The sequence below is a fragment of the Lissotriton helveticus genome, chromosome 9 (assembly GCF_964261635.1).
Source record: "Lissotriton helveticus chromosome 9, aLisHel1.1, whole genome shotgun sequence".
NCBI classification, from domain to species: domain Eukaryota; kingdom Metazoa; phylum Chordata; class Amphibia; order Caudata; family Salamandridae; genus Lissotriton; species Lissotriton helveticus.
In genome coordinates, this window is record NC_136070.1 from 875,424,802 (window position 1) to 875,442,929 (window position 18,128).

The 18,128-nt window shown below is 41.3% G+C and overlaps 1 protein-coding gene across 1 annotated transcript in view; it reads left to right on the top strand.

Annotated features, from left to right (window-relative positions):
- LOC144781942 (cytochrome P450 2G1-like) overlaps window positions 1-18,128 on the top strand; it is a 410,077-nt gene that overhangs the window by 113,346 nt on the left and 278,603 nt on the right. The window contains exon 3 of the mRNA XM_078661035.1: window positions 14,961-15,110. Within this exon, the coding sequence (XP_078517161.1) occupies window positions 14,961-15,110 (150 nt within the window). The remainder of the gene's footprint in view (window positions 1-14,960; window positions 15,111-18,128) is intronic.

The following is an 18,128-nucleotide window of genomic DNA, read 5'->3' on the forward strand; positions in this document are numbered from 1 at the left end:
CTGCTTACTTAAGCGACCAGAGGAATGGGGAGTTGGAGACTATGCGAGGTGTTATGTCATTTCGCTATACGTGGACAATGCATCAATATACGTACAAGAATTTAACACTGTGCTGCCAGGGGTGTTATCCATGTTAGATGACTTTAGAAGGATGTACGATTTCCGGGTTAACTAGGCTAAGTCATGTTTATTCCCCCCTTCAACCCCTTCAGTCCCTGAGCTTGAGAGGGCTGCTAATATGATAGTGCACCTACAGTGGCAATGTGACATTTAAATGCATAGTAATTAATATATATATCTCTCGGACGCAGAAGTTCTGGAGTGGAAACTCAATAAAGCCATTAGCATGGTGCATGAGTCGCTTTCATTTTGGAAATCTCTCCCGTTGTTCCCAGTGGGACAGCTAGTCATTTCAAAGATCTGATCTTACCAACCTTCTTTTATCACTTTGCAGCAATTCCACTTGTTCCCTCTTAGTGCTTGTTTGTTGACCTTAAATCTTTACTTGTCGCACTGATCTAGGGCACATACAGACATAGGTTGGCTTTTGATTGGATGTGTAGCCCCATGGGTATTCAGTCAAAATATTGAGTTGGAAATGTTGTCTTACACAAATATCCAGTTCTAAATATCCTGATACAGAAATATCGACAGCAAGGATATCGTGGTCAAGAATATCGAATGAAAGGTAATAAATTTGGATTTCAAAGATATAGAAGTCATGTATTTTGTTTGCAAAAATATAGTTGTTTAAAATATTGTTTTTTAATTGGTGTTATGTATTTTAGTATATATTTTAAACTAGCTGTACCCGGCCATGCGTTGCTGTGGCTCATTCTAGTTAAATGGAAGAGAAAGAAAAGAGTAAGCGCATGTTTAAAATATGTTTAATTTCAAAATGCTTGTGGGTATACAATATGTTTTTGTGACTATTGTCTCTATGCGTCTTTGTAGTTGTTGCGCATCAAGCAAATAGATAGGGTCTGTTTAGCCTTTTGATTAAAAACATGCGCATATTGTACACGCGCGTATTCGAATCCAACGTTGTGCATATATAAACGCGCTCTAATGTTGCAAAGTGAACCAACTCCTCCCCCTCCCTCCACCCACTTACCGGTCTGCCATCCTGACAGCAACTGTCCATCCTAATATATGTAGACTATTGTCTCTATGCGTCCTTTCTTAGTACAAAGTGAACCAACTCCTCCCCACTCCCTCCACCTCCACCTTGCCTAACCCTTTGTGGCTATTGGCAAGCTGTGAGGAATACAAACTGGCAACCTCTCTAAAGATATAGAGTTAAGAGACCAACTGGCTGCCTTTGTTTTGTCAAACAAATATTTATCTATGCCAATAAACTGAAGGCAATGGTTCCTCTGCATATCATTAGCAGAGAAATAAACTTTTGGAAATTGTGTAAAGCAATCCTCACCAACAGCTGGAGACTGGAGCCAGGCACATAATCATACCCATCTTCAGGGCCAGTGCTAGGCATGGGCAGTGTGGTCAGCTGCCCAGGTCCTCGCACTCAGACCACCTGCATGGGCCCGCACCAGAGCAACACACCACCAAACCTTTTGTGCCCCTGCCAATCGCATTGAAAAAAGGTGTCTGTTTGCAATTGGGCTTACAGGAGGAGGCCCCCTTCCTGGGCCTCTCAGGGATGGTGTGTGGAGGCGGACACTTCTTCTTGTTCTTCTTGCATGGAGGCCTAATTGCAGGTGTGTCCTGCAATTAGGCCTCCTCCCTGGCTGCCCACTGAGAGACACTGCGGGACACCCATTGTCAGCACTTTACAGTCTGCACAGTTTTACAGCTCAGCCCCCAAGCTATTCTCGCTCCTTCAGCCGGATATGGGCTGTATAAGAGGTGTTTGTAGGTGACAGAGAGGGGAGCTGTGGCCCAGGAGGCGTCTGCTCTAAGCAGCTTCTGGAGCCCTCAAAGTGTCACTTATGTAAATTAGAGGGGCCTCGCACATTGCACTTCGCCCGGGGCTCCAAAAATCCTGGAACGGGCCCTGCCTATCTTTTATGTACTTGTTCAGAAAAAAAGAGACTCTAACCCTTGCAAGTGTTGCGGACTTCTGGGAAATTGTAAGACTTTTATAAGTGATGGTAACATTGAAGGTGGTATGGTCCTATGATTATACCCAGTCTGTAATGGATCTCCTGATGGTTGGACCCCAAGTACAGCTTTCAATATAAACAGGGACACGGGCATCATCTATGGCATTACAGTAAGTTCTAAGAAAAGCAGCACCTCAGGTTAATATGAACACTAGGAAAATTTAAAAATTTAAAAAAGGATTATAATAGGAATTTTTAAAACAAAAAAACCATCAACACATAAATCGTCAAGCGATGTCAGGGCACTCGCTTAGTAACATCAAATACGTTACTATGGTTTATGATGGTTCCCTTGTTACATCTAAAAAGATCAATCAATGGACAGAATGCAGAACATTGCCATACATTCACCCCAGTACAGAGATCCGGGTCTAAATCCACCGTATTTTTGCTCACCATGCCATTCCAGTTTGGACCCAGCAATATGCAAATCAGTCTTGACCCTGCACCCGATGGGAACAGACTAGCCCGAACTCCCAGGCCAGGTCCTCCCTGGCCTGGAAACAAGCATCCTAGGACTGGTTTCTGGATTTCAGCCCTTATCAGCCAGGATAGCTTGACTTTAGTGGCATGGAGAACACGGGACCCACGTCTGGGCATACCCGTTACACTCAGGGTGACAAATGCAAAAAGAACAATTGATGGACAGAACGCAGAATGCAGTACAATGCCATACTTCACCCCAGTACAGAGATGTGGGCCTAAATCCATCGTTTTTTTGCTCACCATGCCATTCCAGAGTGAACCCAGCCATATGGAAATCAGTCTGGACCCTGCGCCAATGGGAACAATCCAGCCCGAACTACCAGGCCAGGTCCTCCCTGGACATGAAACAAGCATCCTAGGACAGGTTTCGGGCTTTCAGCCCTCATCAGCCATAATTTAACCCAGATCTCTTGACTGGGGGTGAATGTTTTGATTTGTTCTGCATTCCATCCATCAATTGTTTGTGTTTTAGTTCCCTTGTTACAGCAGCTTAACAGGCAACAAGCTGAAATAGCGTTTTGTGGCACTTTATGGAGGAAGTAGAATAGATCATAATTAGAGAGGGTAACAGTTCAGCTCATAAGGTACTACTGAATACTTAAAAGCATTTTTTTTTAAAAACGGCAGCAGATGAAGTGCCACTGCTGACCCTCAGTGTAGAAGCTAAAATTGTGTTAACTAGGTCTGCAAATTTAAAAATATTAGTTCAGGTGCTTTACTAAAATAATCACTTATACCTGATCGTAGCAGCTTCCAATTTCTGGAAGACTACAAATTTCACAGAACAAGCAGGTGTTTTTGTGCTCTATACATTTAATATAAGAACTTCCATACAAATCGGGAAAATACATTAAAAAAAGCAACAGCTACTACAAGCATTTGTTGCATTCTGCGTTTCTTCCTTACTAATACATACTAAATGCGCAATCATTTCCATCTGCTGAGCACACAACCTAAAGAGATCGTCATAGAAGAAACAGGGTGGCCATTTTTTACTCGGTTATCAGGGTTACATTGGGATTGAAAATCGGCCCGGGGACGCAAAAAAAAATAATCGGCCCACATTTGCATAATCACTCCTCAGATCACTGCTTTCGCGTCGTATTATAAAAAAAACTTTAGGAGGGGGGGTAAAAAAAAGTGCACGCGTTAGTTTACAGTGGTGAAACAAGTTAAGCGACTTCTACTCAGACCCCCTGCCACCATTCAGTATGTGCACACATTAATGGGCTAAACGGAGGTAATGAGCACCCATCTGCCTATAGAAAGGCCACTCAGACACCTACTGGGCCGCTGGCTGTATTCAAACAATAGAGACAGCGCCCAAATGGCCCACCAGACTGCTAAAAAAAGAGGCCCACAGCAGCACTCGGACACCGGCCCCTCGGGCATTGCCCGAATGCCCGCGTTACCAATCCGACGCTGTCGGTTGTGGTATGGGAATCAACCTTAACCAACATGTCTATGAAAGCTGTCACAATCTGATTTGATACAAATTTTATAACTTCCCCTACGAACATCGCACGCATCGTTCGTCTATGCAAATAAATCAAACGTCTTGGGAATGGCCCTACCTTGAGAATAGGTTGTGTACGTTAAAATGGTAATAGCAGTGATGCTTTCCCAAGGACTATTCCACTCCAGTAATCATTGTGAAACTGAGTCAGGGGTTTAATAGAACTGTAATTGTCCTTTGACAAATCCTGCCAAATTATCCACTTAATGCTGTTCTTTTTCACAACTTGGAAAGATTGTCAGAAAAAAGCAGAACAGCAATACAGAAGCAACAGCATAAACGTGGAAGGGATCCAAAAAAAAAGAACTGATTTTGCAGTTAGGAAGGCAAGTGGCAAGTTTCTTAAAGTACTTTTGTTGCAAAATATCAATGTGCTCACTCAGATTTTTAAAGATGTATTTTGGAATGTGTTACTCTCTCCCCCCCCATCCCAACACAGACCCAAATAATGATGAACCTCTTTCCTGTTAATAAAGCTGTAGGCCTCAATTCCTAACCATGTTCTTGGTGAAAAAAATGATTATATATTTACAACATGACAAATCTTTTTCCAAGCTAGGAAGTGGAACAGATGTGGAAAGCAAAGAATAAATACGATTGAGTCTACATATATACAACGAACGGCAAAGACGATTATGTAACAAATAAGTTTATGTAACTGCTATAAATAGCTGTCAGAAAAAAAAGTAAAACAAACAAAAAGAAGATAACCAGCTTTAGTATCAAGGAAGTTCAAAGGAAGCAGTAAGGCAACAGCTGCAAAGCACTCTCCGGCTATTAGTTACTAAGGTGGAATAACAACTAAAATACTCAGATGACTCAGTGTCAACAAGAACAATTTTAGATCAGATCACTAATCCTTTCTGCAAACTAGTGAAATTTGAACCTATACTGAATCAACTTAAGTAAACCAGGACTGCAAATCCCAAAATGCACAGTTTTTTTTAACTTACTACCAGAACAGTACCACGATGCCCCTCCAATTCGGCACGACTAATCACACAAAGTAGGGGGAAATGCCCAACTTGCGACAGACTCATCACGTGCCTCGTACAGCTAGCAGGACAGGCCTAAATTGAACTGCAGTGAGTCATGGCCATGGGACCCTGCATCATGCCTATCTGACAATAGCTTTCTTTTAACTCACACGGGGAGACAGGATCTGAGGATTCAATAAAGGTTGAAGAAATTTCTATCCAATGAAACCGAGTCTACTGTTCCATACGTGCAATTTTACGTTCAACTATTAAGCTTTTGTATTTGTGATAATAATCTTTTCACTACGTGCACTGAAGACGGACACTGCTTTGTGCTGGGAAGCAGTGTTGGCAAGTAAAAAATAAATAAGACAAATATTCCCTAGAAGGAGAGGGCGGGATGGCAGCAAGGAGCATCAACAACATGCAGCCTAGAGACAGCAGGTAAACAGCAGCTGACCCAGCCTGATCCTGTCCACTTTCCGAGGCGTTCAGCAAAGGACTGACGCTCCAAGTATCAGGGCACGAAAGAGTGACAAGGAAACCCCAAGAGTAACCCCAACAGAATCCCCAGTGAGACTTCGCACCCAGCGAAGGATCTTTAAACATCGGATCGCCTCAGACTTCCTTTCGACTCTTCAAGACTTCAACAAGCAAAAACGAGCGCCTCGCACGGCAGGGGGAGCGGAGGGGGGCAGGCGCGATTCACTTGCGGGAGCAGAATTGCTGCCAGATGGTGGCGCGCGCTCCTGCGAGTGAATCTCCTGACGTGCACGCGTTGCCATTGAAGGCAATAGAACGCGCGCACGTGCTTGGCTGAAAAGCCAAAGCGACGGCAAATGGTCATTTGCCTTTGCAGCGTATGCGTGAAGCGAAGGCGAGACCTAAAAATGGGATCATGATGAATACATACCACTTGGACAAATCCTCCAGGAATAAAGGAATGGAAAATGGAACTGGTTGAGAAGGTAATGTTAAAATTACTTACTACCTGGTGATTTTCATGACTGATTCTCTATTTTTCTTACTAGTGCTTGTGTTCTAACTCTTGCAGTTCATTCTGCCTGTGGAAATTCAGTGATGTGGTGCATGTTATTTTGTTTGATATCACAATAAGATGTTGGGGCTTGCTTCTGCTGCGTTCTTGTTGTGCCATTCCTTCCAATAGCATATGGTGCTAGGGATTTTGGCTTCATGTTGGCTTTATGACATGTGTAGATGGAGCCCCTCCCTACAACTGGGGAATCTTCCACATTACCAATAAGCTGAGCCAAGTAACTACTTCTGTAGCCCCTACCTTCAGATCCTAGTGACAGTTCACAAGCGATTTTATGTACAAGATTTTGTCAAATCACTGTGCCACTGTGCAACCATTTTCCTTCGTCTCCATTTTTTGATGCTTCTGATTTTAAGTCTTTAACATTGTTGCAATTGTGAAGAGTTCTCTGGGCGAAGTGGCTTTATGTTGATGTTTGCCCCTGGTTCATGCATTTCACAATGTGTCCCCTAGTGCATCGTGTACTGCAGAGACTTTCCTCCCTTCGTTATCTATTTGATTCTTCATCCAGTCTTTCCGCAAGGGGTGTAACTTGCGCTGCTTGTAGAGCACCTCACATCTGCTATTGCCTGGGTGTTTCTGACTCTTTCTTTCAGGCCTTGACTGTCTTTACCTCTGTGACTCCGTACCATCTAGTCTACCAAATTCCCTCCTGCATTTTCATTTGTCGTGATGTGCTACACCCACGTTTCACTTGCTAATGAGATATGGCCGCATGCCGAATTGTAACAAGTCTGCCTTCAGTAAAGACCCACAGCATGGTGAGCGATATGTTCCTAGCTGAATCTTTTAATTCATATTCCAGTCTTCGTTTAACAGTAAACCTCATAGTTTTCTATGAGTTAATTTTCCAATTAAACAAATACTACTTCTCAATTTTGACTGCAGTAATCTCCCGTCATTATGACTTCTCACTTTCATTGATTTTTCCTAAACAAATTGTAACCATGTTTTGTGGTACTACCTTAAAAAACTACCAAACAGTTCCAATAGGTAAATATAAGTACCTAAACCAGAAAAGGTGACACTCGTCACTTTGAAACACTGGCTTGGCAAAAGCGAGTTCAAAGACATAAGTACAGATTGAATAGCACTGTAATAAAGCAGCAGAGAACTAGTCACTGGTGTGTGCCTTCAGTAAGGTCTCATAGTCGAACACTACATGAAGTTTCTGAGTCTTTTAGTTTCACAATTTCCCTAAAACCACCTCTACCATATTAAATTAGTTTATTTCAGATATCCTCTAAACTTAATTCACACAATGTCTGTAGCATTTAAGTGCTGTTAGAGTGTGTACCAAACTAGAGTTATATGTCAGCATTTTCTTCTGTTTCGTTTGTGCTAATCTATGTGAGAGATCTGTGAGTTTTGTCTAAATGCCCCTTGTGCAGAAGTTTGTGGACTCAGCAGTGGTGAGCTCCTGTTATCTAAATAATAGAATGTTGTTGCTGTTGCGGAGGGAACTTGAGTTTGTCGGGTAGTTGAAGATAGGCACCAGAAGAAATTGTAAAGGAGGTTTGATGCAGAATGGCCAGATCCCAGGAAGTCCTTCATATTACAGGTCACCCTATGATAAGCTTTCATAGATGTGGCCCTTGAATTACTTTGTATTATTTAGGTAATATTATTTAGGTCATCCAGTGTCATCCTTTCTCAGGTATCCGCCTGGGGCAACGACGGAGAGAGCGTGGCTTCATTTTCCCCTGAGTTTGAGTCCAGGCGAGGTGAGGTCTTCTCCCCGGTAGAGCTGGATCACGCAATGGATCTATCTACTTGGAGGAGTAGCAACTAACACGTTGTATCCTTTTCTAAATATCACTTCTTTTATATTATTTCTCACTAAGCAGTAGCATCATTAATGAACAGAGGTCCTGATGAAAGCCTTGGGTCCTTCCCTTTCAGGTTGAAACATGTTGACCATTAATGCAGTGATTTGTTTCCATACTGCATTCTTGCACTGTTCGTTTTGTTTTTAATTAGGAAGAGTGCATATTCTCAATAAAAGTACTGTTCTGTCCTCTATCCTATTTTATGTTCACCACAATTCTTTTGCACTGCACTTCTACCCATCGTGAGTTTTTTCACTGGTCACCTAGTGCTTGTGGGCAGTGACCTCGCTCTCTAACTGGGTTAATTTGGGTCTCGATGATCTAGAGACTTATTACCACAGGAGGATGACCAGATGATAAAATTGATCATACAATAGTTTGATGGGTATCCTAAGAATTGAGCGAGTCCTTTTTCACAACCACTAACACTTCCTCCTATTCAGGTTATTGTCTATTCCACTCCTTAGGTTTGTGATATCCATTCAGCTTTGCTATGCATTTGAGGTTTGCATACATCCTCTTTACTAGACCCCTAGGTTTTCTTGTGTTTGCAATAATAAATATTGCCTATAGGGAAATGGATTGGTTTAGCATGATTACACCTTATTACCAACATTAAAAGAACTGGGTGTAAAGTGCACTGAACCGCATCTTTTGTTGGGGATTGTGTGGCTTGCTAGTCTTCCTGAATTAATTTCCTGCCTTGTTTGTGGTTGCTCAATAATTTTCTTTATAAGCACCCATTACCTGAATTACATCAATTTATACGTACTGTCAATGGATTCAGATGGGTGTTCCTTGACAATGCCCATGGTGGCTACGAATACTCACCGTCTGTGATAGTTAGTGGACAGGGTTATATATTACTATTTGCTGTCAAAATATCAACCTAACAAAATACAATATGCCTACCATTCCACCACTGAGGTAAGTAGATATTTATTATCTTTAAATCTAAATTAACGTACAGAGACTAACCTTGCAATGTAGTGGTAACGCTGATGAATAGATACTTTTTTGTAAGTCTATTTTAAGACAGTGATCATGTGGGATAAAGAGCATACAGTATTTTAGTAGTCAATACTTTGACTGCAACATGTGGTAAAATCCTCAGGATCCTTTCTGTGGTCATTACTGTCAGTTACAATAGGTGTCCTAGGGTCTAAGATACTATTTTATTCTAAATGGAAAGCCAAGGTAGATCCCTTCTACACTTCACTCTACAATGGACATGATATTAGAATATTTAGTATATAATTTATTTTCAAATGTCAGTTATCGTTTATCCAGTAGACTCTATTTATGAATTATCCAAGCACAGGATTCCTTTTCACATATATTGCATAGATTTTATAAATAGCCCATGATCTTGCTGAGCATTCTTTGTTACACTTCTTACCCACATCTCTTTCAGAATGGCAGTCAATAGTTTGCTTGAACAATTGGAATATGAAAGCCAGTAGCAATGAAGCGACTTCTAGAGACGATTTGATAATAATTGTCAATTAAGCTCACAAGTGTTTGCAACAATTTGATATTCTGAAGCAAACATAATTTGAAAAATTGGTGGGATTTGACATTGTTCTCTGAGCACCAATGAGAATTCCTGAATGGAGAATAAAAGAACAATGGTGAACACTTCATCCTTTTTGATAGTTCTTAAATATTTTTAATAAGTTTCCCAGCGCCTTTGACACATTTGTAATAAATTCCCAGATCAAGGCATACGAGAAAATCTTACTCATGCCCCAACAAGCCAGAAGAACAAGGCTGAGGCTGGAGTTGGGCCTTGGGTGCCTTGATCCCTTGGGCCTGGGAGATCTAATAAAGTTCCATCTCAGGGTCTTGCAGGCACCAAAGTCCTCACTCAAATACCATGTGAAACCCATTTTTGACACAGCAGGGTGTCCTTGGCAACTATAGCTAGGAACCGCAACCAGCACTTTGGAAATCAGAACAGATAGCCTGCATCTCCAAGACATTCTCTTCTCTGCCTGGAAAAAAGTTGTGAATAGGCAAGTATTATTAACGTCCTTTGAATGGCATATCAGCAGTCTTCGACCCAGTACCTTGACCGAGGCTTTCGATGCATCTTATACTTTTAAGGAAGGCACAGATATACTTTAAACAAGCGCTTTCAACCCAGGCCCGCTTAAAAATTCTCCATATGAGGCTAATTGCACTGCCAAATATAGACTTCAATCTGGTTGGGCCTGCCAAGATGAGGTAATTTCATGCAGGGTCTGCTATTACCACGAAGAATCCTGGTTCCATCTGTTGTGTTGCTGTCAAAAACTGATCGAGGAACAACACCGCCTGCTCCTCCCTCTGTGTGTTTCTATAGGAGTAAAGCACTGTAAGGAGGCGTCGGATATGTGCTTTACTGAAAACACACCAAGCACACTAGCTAGACTGTCCAAATTTACAAAAGCGCCTTTCCCTCATTGTAGCGAGGACAACGGCCACTGGTCATAGAACCCAGGACCAGCACTTAGCAGCTAGCTCTTTAGCGATTCACCAACTGGAACTGATAATCTCACGGGACATGTTCAGCATCCTACATTGTCATGCGGCCTAGGGACACGGGACTGCTGACTCAGAAGACACAACATTTTCTGCATTATTTACTGAGGACAGGGACCCCCCATCATCCATGAAATAAACACTTTGGGGTACTGAGTTGTTAGAAATCCAAGCCCTAAAAGTAGGAGGACTTATTAGTTTGCACAAGGAACATTGCACTTTACCTATTTATCTGAAAAAGCTTGGACACTGTTTTTATGTTAATTATGCACTGCAAGGCTTAACTCTTTTATACCTCTGAAACAATATAGTTGACATTGTTTTTAATTCCTTGCAATTCTCTTCTGGTAGCAGTGTTCATTGCTTAATCTCAAGTGAGAATGTATGTACAGCTCTTAGTCATGTAATGTTTTTAATTGATCAAACATGAATGAATAAATAATTAAATACAAATAAGTAGTTCATCAATTTGTCTTTTTTTTTACTTTTTATTGACAACATGAGTAAATAGCAATAAACAATTACATAGCATCAATATGACCAAGAAATACATATAGTTATCTAGAGCTCGATAAATAAGAAAATAATTTTAACAGTACATTAGCGTGAGGGGAAAGGGAAAAAAAAGGGGGGAAGAGAAAAGAAAAGAAAGGGGCAACTTTTAAAATAAATGATCCCCACATTTTTTTGAGCTTACATAATGAGCGGATCCCCCTCATTTTAGCTAGTGGAAGTTCCATATCATATGTTTCTTTAACCAGACCCCACCACTCCAGAACCAGCGGTGGACCCGGCGAGATCCAGACCCGAGCTATTGTCAGCCTAGCACAAGCTAATAAGATAGTTAATACATCTTTCTGGCTAGAATCCCTATTCTGCCAACACAACGTCACATCCAATACTGTAAGTGATATAGATTTCCCGAGTTTCTGAGACAAAATTTGAGCGACCCTTCGCCAGAACTCTGCTAGTGCCGGACATTGAAAAAACACATGCTACAAATCAGCTGCCAATAGATCACACTTTGGGCACTGTCCGGTCACTGGTAGAAGTATTTGAAGACCATTTTGCGATCCTTTCAGGAGTGTTATATAATAAACATATTGTTCTGTACTGCTGGAGTCTCAGATTAGAGGAATGTACCGACCTACAAATACCATTGAGTGCTGACGAAATAGTAGTAACTGTAATAATGGTCCCCATTCTTTGACTCCACCGCTCAGCTAATCTCACACAGTCATTTTCTTTATATGAGTTAAAGCTTTTATATCCAGTGCTGATCAGCGATTTATCCCTAACCATATATATGCAATTCCATATATCAGAATCGAGTACAGCTGTAAGTTTCATACTTCAAATGAAATAATTACGGATTTGATAGTACTTAAGCCACATATTTTCTGTAAGATTATATAGGATCTTCAATCTTTCAAATGTCAAAAACCCGCTAAAGTCATACAGATGCCCAAGATTTTTTATGCCTAAATGAAACCATCTCTTCCCCGCACCAGCATGAAATATTTCCGGGAGACCTGGATTATCACACAAGGGAAGTTTGGAATGGTAAAGCGATGTTTTGCATTTATTAAGGATAGCACGCCAGATGCATGTCAATGCAAATACAACTCATTTGGTCAAATTATGATGGGCTTTGCTGGCACTGAGACGAGAGGCTGGCTGTCTTATGCACTTGCAGCGTGTACATTAATTTAACCTGATATTTCTTTGAGCTTGTGCTTTATTTTCAAAGAGTATATCTTGGAAACAAGATTGACCTCTTTCGGAGTTGTGCTGTCTAAAATAATGTACTAACTCGAGAACAATTAATTAATGAACTGACTTATAGACAGTAGGTGCAATGCTTGCTAAGCCTCAAAATAGGCTGTAGTACTTTATGGCAGTTAACACAAGTTACTGGTTAGTCCAGTGGGTAATAATTACTAATGCAGATGTGTTGGTTATTGGTTTAGTTTTGTACTCTAAGGATTGAACTGAAGAATTTCCTCAGGTAAGTGGGGATGTATGAAGTTAATAAGAGTTAGGTTTCATTCTTAGTGTGAGTTAATGTATGTGGAAAAAGAGGGGTGAGAATAGGGAGAAGGAGGTTATACAGTATGAGATAGCAAGCAGACGTTAGTACAGAATGAGAAATTGTGATGTAGGGAAGAGAGATTGGTAGGAAGGTTTTGGTATTAAATGGATGGTAGTCAGAAAAAGAGTTTATGATTTGTTACAAAGAGGCAAGGGTAGTTTACTGGAGTTTAGTGGAGAACAAAGGAAGTAGGCATGTGAAAGGGTAGAGTCAACTCCGAGGCAATAAAGTATGGAACATATGGAGTAGAAGGAGAGTAACATTCACATTGACATGCAGGAGAGAGAACAATTCGATCTATAAATCAGGTTACTTTTTATACACGTTTTTTTCAAATGCAATCTAAAGAAAATAAAAGAGTAGAAAGAAAGATTGGAAGTTGATTACCTGAAAGTTAATTACCAGTGGGCAGGTGATGTAAGTTGTTCTGTCTTAGACTGTTTTGTTTGTATGTTGATAATGTTGAAAGAGGCAGTTCTTTTTACAAATATATTGAATATTATTGAAATTGTTTGGCTTTACACTTTTTTAATGTAGGGTACTGAGGTAAGTGCTGTGTTGGGATAGTGGGTTGTCTAGGTTTGTCTGGTGACATTGTGAGGAGTCGATAATCATTGGGCTTTGCATGGATAGTACCATTGCAAGTTTGTTTGATAAGAATGCATGGGTTTTGAATTTCTATATGAATCTGCTTCTCCCTGATATTAGAGACTGTTTGTTGAGGTATTCTGGTGATTTTGCACTTCCTTTCCTGGAAGTTACCTGTTTGTAGGCAGTAAATGGGAAAGTGTGGATTACAATACGAAATAACCAGGTTTCATTATTTTTCTGATCTCGAAGTGATACTCAGTGGCTCTGAGCTTTGCAAGAAGGGAATTTTAAAGTGTTGCTGCATAAATGGAGAAGGCAGCGTCTCAAACAGTTTTCGTCCTGTTGTGTATATATGTTCAAATTTGCATGCTTTATTAAAATCTTTGCAGAGACGGAATTATTCAAAACAATATGTGAGGGTAAAACATTAGAACATTACCTGATTATGTATGCACCAGTAAAATCAAAATTACTCAAGATTAAACCTAAACATCATGGATTTAAGGTATTTTAAGCATTTTGTCTAGATAAAAACATTTTGTATGGACGAGATGTATATGTGGTGTACCCATTTTCCATTTTGTCTAGAGAAAGTGCAGTGTGTCATGCATATTCGTTTCCTTTTATCATCTTTAATGTTATCTAAAAATGTATGCACACACAGAATAAGTAAGAGTTAAGATTAATAAATAACATCAAAGTTTTAAAGTCATTACAATTATTTTGTCAAACAAAAGTGCGTATTTGCTATGCATATTCATTTTCCTTTTTTATGCTCTTTAGCCCTTTTTAGCTCCTTTGGCACCAGATATTTGCCTAGATATAGATATAGTTATTTTACCAGTTTAATGTTCATTTTGTCCAGATAAAGTGCATTTGTGCTCTACATGCTCATTTGCTTCTAAGGGCCTGATTACGATGCCGTAGGAAATATCTCCGGCCCTCAATCAGTGCTATTTCTACGGCATTGTAACAGGCTGTTCGGATTCCTTATGGGGTCAGTCAGAAAGGAATCAGAACCGGATTCACAAATGGCCTCTGATGGACTCGGAGAGCCCGTCTGCCATTCAGAAAGCCTCCAGTGATCCCGCGGACGGCTCTTTCCATCCAAGGGATTACAATGGCAGATTTCAACAGCTTTTCTGTGCTGGCCTTTTTGACACAGAAGGGCTGTGAGAATCCAACTTTTGGGGCCCCCAGCAGGGCCCCAATGGGTGCATGGGCTCCGGATGGCGGCTTAGGGGAACCTATTGTGCCCCTCTGTTGATCCCTACACCCGCTGGAAGGCACCTTGAGGTGTCTGCCACGAGGTGCAGGGATGAACTGCACCTCAGCTCTTTACATTGAGAGCATGCATTCTGGTCAGAATGCATGCTCCCATTGTAAAGAATAGGAATGCGACCAAACAGTGTTCAGCTGCATCCTAATTGCTGGGTTGGGACCGACAACAAGAGGTCAATCGGTCCCAGCTCCAAACTGATGTCGGACGGACGACATAGGAATCAGGACCGAAGCCTCTTTAGCATATTTTTTCCCCTGAAATAAGGACATGAACTTTATCAGCCTAATTTTCAGAACTGTATTAGTCGGTTTCAGTGCCTTCATAACTACCTGTCAACATGTCCACACCCTCAAATTATTAAACAGTATGCACAAGAGATGCTTCTGTTCTGTAAGAAGCACTGCACACATACATTTGACATGCATAACCGTTTATTTTTCCTTCTCATATAATCTGTAAATGTTTTTTCTTTACTTTTTAGGAGTCATTTTAACCAGTGGAGAGCACTGGGCTCAGCAGCGAAAATTTAGTCTCTTAGCCTTGAAAAATTTCGGGATGGGAAAGAGGAGCATTCAGGAGCGCATCACTGAGGAGGCGCAGTTTCTGGTCGAAGATTTCAGGAACAGAAAAGGTTCGTCAAAATGAGCAATTTACATGCAATCACTCTTTCTCATCAATACAATTAGGTTTAACTCACTAGGGTGCCACAGGTCCACTGGTTATGAGGCTGTCAGAGGAGAACCCTTTCCGGGCATGGTTTGGTCGAATGTACATTAATATAGATTGTCTGTGCCTTCATGTACCTCATCATTTACCACAGTTTGTGCAGTAGAGAATACCGAGTTGGCAATTCGTAGCCTGATTTGCATTGCAGTGACGTGTAGGATCTGCTCTAATATTCCCTGAAGTGATTGAAGTTAGGTAAATACTCCAGTAAAATGTAGCAAGTTTTAAAAGTATCTGTAAGATGCAGGCCTTACTTAGAAAGTGGCCCCGGGACAAGGTTTATGCCTTTTGCATCCCTGAGGCCCATTCACATTATAAAAGAAACTGCAGATGCTTGTTCAGCTTGTTCTATGACAGATTTTCAAGGGCAAGCATCTCTGACATGTGCAATCTCAAGGGACAACCCCTTGTTTGCATGCAGGTGTATTCCTATGCAAAGGAGAGGATATCTTTGCCCTTGTGCCCTTACTGTGACTGGATGTATCTAAATGGAGCATTAATTACGTTGATTTTCATATAGGTGGCTCCTGTATAAAATGGCAAAGTGGGAAAAAATACAACTGCGTGGAATGTGACCATAGTAATTGACAGTTGCTGAGATTAATTAAATAATTCAACCCGCCATTCTTATCTTTTCTTACCGACCCAGGCGCAGAGGTAAATGTACTTTTTTGAGGTGTACTTAGTAAAGGGGAGAAGATGTTGCCTAATGACCAATACACTTTATCTGCCCCATTGATAGTTCCTCTTTTGTAGAACTGGGACTGGCTCGTGCGCACTTTGGCTAGCCCAAATAATCAATGACACTTAAGGCAGGTCAGAAACATAGCGGGGGGGGGTCAGTAACAAAACGATTTTAGGAAACAAGACAATGAAATCAACAATCTCGGTAATCTCCTGGAACGTCGCAGGTCTTGAAAAGCTATTAACTGATATTGAGGCCAATAATTTTCTAACATATCTTGTGCATTCAGGAATCATGGAGTGAAAGGGAGACTATAATTGAACGATATTGCGAGTTTCCTTCCCTGGTTACCAGAGTGCACGCACAGGACCACGCAACAGGGAGTCTTTCAATGTTCCTTTCTGCCCGATGGGATTTCATAGTAAGAGAGCACGACACGGGCCACAAATATTTACAATGTGTGGAAATCAAAAATTGGCTACACAAGCGCATCATTGGCAATCAATTTTTTATAAATGTGTTTATCCATCCAGCTGTGGCAGAGAAACAACAGTGCGTGAAGAAATTAGAACAACTTGTGACTTCGATCACACAAAGAAACTCTGAGCCCCATCTTTTATTAACTATAGATTTCAACTTACATATGCTAGAGAATCCCTACCGTAGCATGGCAGAAAAAATGAAGGACATCCAGGGGCCTATTCCATTACAAGCCCCATGCATACAAAGAGTGGATTCTTTGGGGTGCTCACTAGTGGGAAACATCCTTTACAACGCAGGGTTTACACCGCGCGGCCTTTACGACGCAGCCATTACAACGCAAGTCATTACTACGACTTGCGCTGGATGGCGATCTTGCTTAAGGAATAGTTTGATTTTCTATTCCAACACCTTCCCTACTGTTACGTGGGCTGGAGTTGGAATAGAAAGTTCAATTAATCCTCAATCCAGCGCCCTCCAACGCAACTCGTTGTAACGACTTGCGTTGTGAAAACCGCGTTGTAAAGTACCTCGATCACAATGATCGCGTTGCACTGACGTACATCCCTCACTGATTGCTTCGCTAGAGGCACTGTCTCTGCGAGCATTAAATGGCTGCTTCGCAGGGGATCAACCAATGCGCACTACACATTACAGTCCAAGAAGGTCGGCAGTATTGGATTACACTTTTATTTCTCTCTCTCTCTTTAATAGTATTTTAACTTACTCGATCCAGCTGCGCTGTGAAAGTGACCACATGCCGCAGGTCTGGGGTCTTAGTTCCACAACCAACAGAACCCCTTTTCAGTCAGGATAGGGAAAATGGACCATCATATATGGAGACGGATCAAATGGAGTTCGGAAATCTCCACAAAATACGTTGACTGGCAAACAGCATTAAGTGAAGTAGGGTGGCTACTAACAGACACAGTCAGCAACCATGGCCCGTCCCCATAAAATTTACGGCCTCAAATCCCGGTATACAAAGAAGCTGAAGTTGTTAAAAAGTACACTGAATAAGAGGTGCCATGCACTCAAAATCCAAGCAAACCTGAAATTAACCAGCGAGGTTAATTCTTTGCACGCAGAGTATAAAAACAGATCTGTCAAGTCAAACGTGATCACGAGGAACAACATCAAACTGAACTGTTCATGGCATGTAGGCACAGAAATGCAAGACGCGTTTGGATGATTATAAATAGGATGAACAGCGACTCATCGCTTACTGCCTCAAAAGGAAATAACATCACAGCAGAAAAATGGATAGAGCATGTTTCTATGCTTTACAAAGCTTCTCCGGTAAGTTCCACTGAGGGACTAGTCTTAACAAATACCGCCATCATCAACTATGGCTAGCTGCCATCAATATGCATTAACTTCTACGGCATGCAGAATTGCAACGCTACTTCGAAAGAGTAGGGGAGATGGTGCTCCAGGCCCAAATGGCATCCCAGTATCAATTTATAAACATGACAATGAATTTTGGTCTGGGATACTGCAAAAGTTATTCAGGAATTGCATAGAATGTCACATATTGCCCTCATCTTGGCAAGACTCGATTCCTCACCCCATACACAAAAAAGGCCCCGTCTCTCTTCCAGACGGCTATAGACACATTGCATTACTGGACATTGAGGCAAAGTATTTTGCCTCACTACTACTTGAGAATTTACAAGACATGGAAAAATCAAATAAATTGCTTTTACCCAATCAAACTGATCAGCCCCAGGGCTGATTTGAGACCGTCTCTGTCAGAGG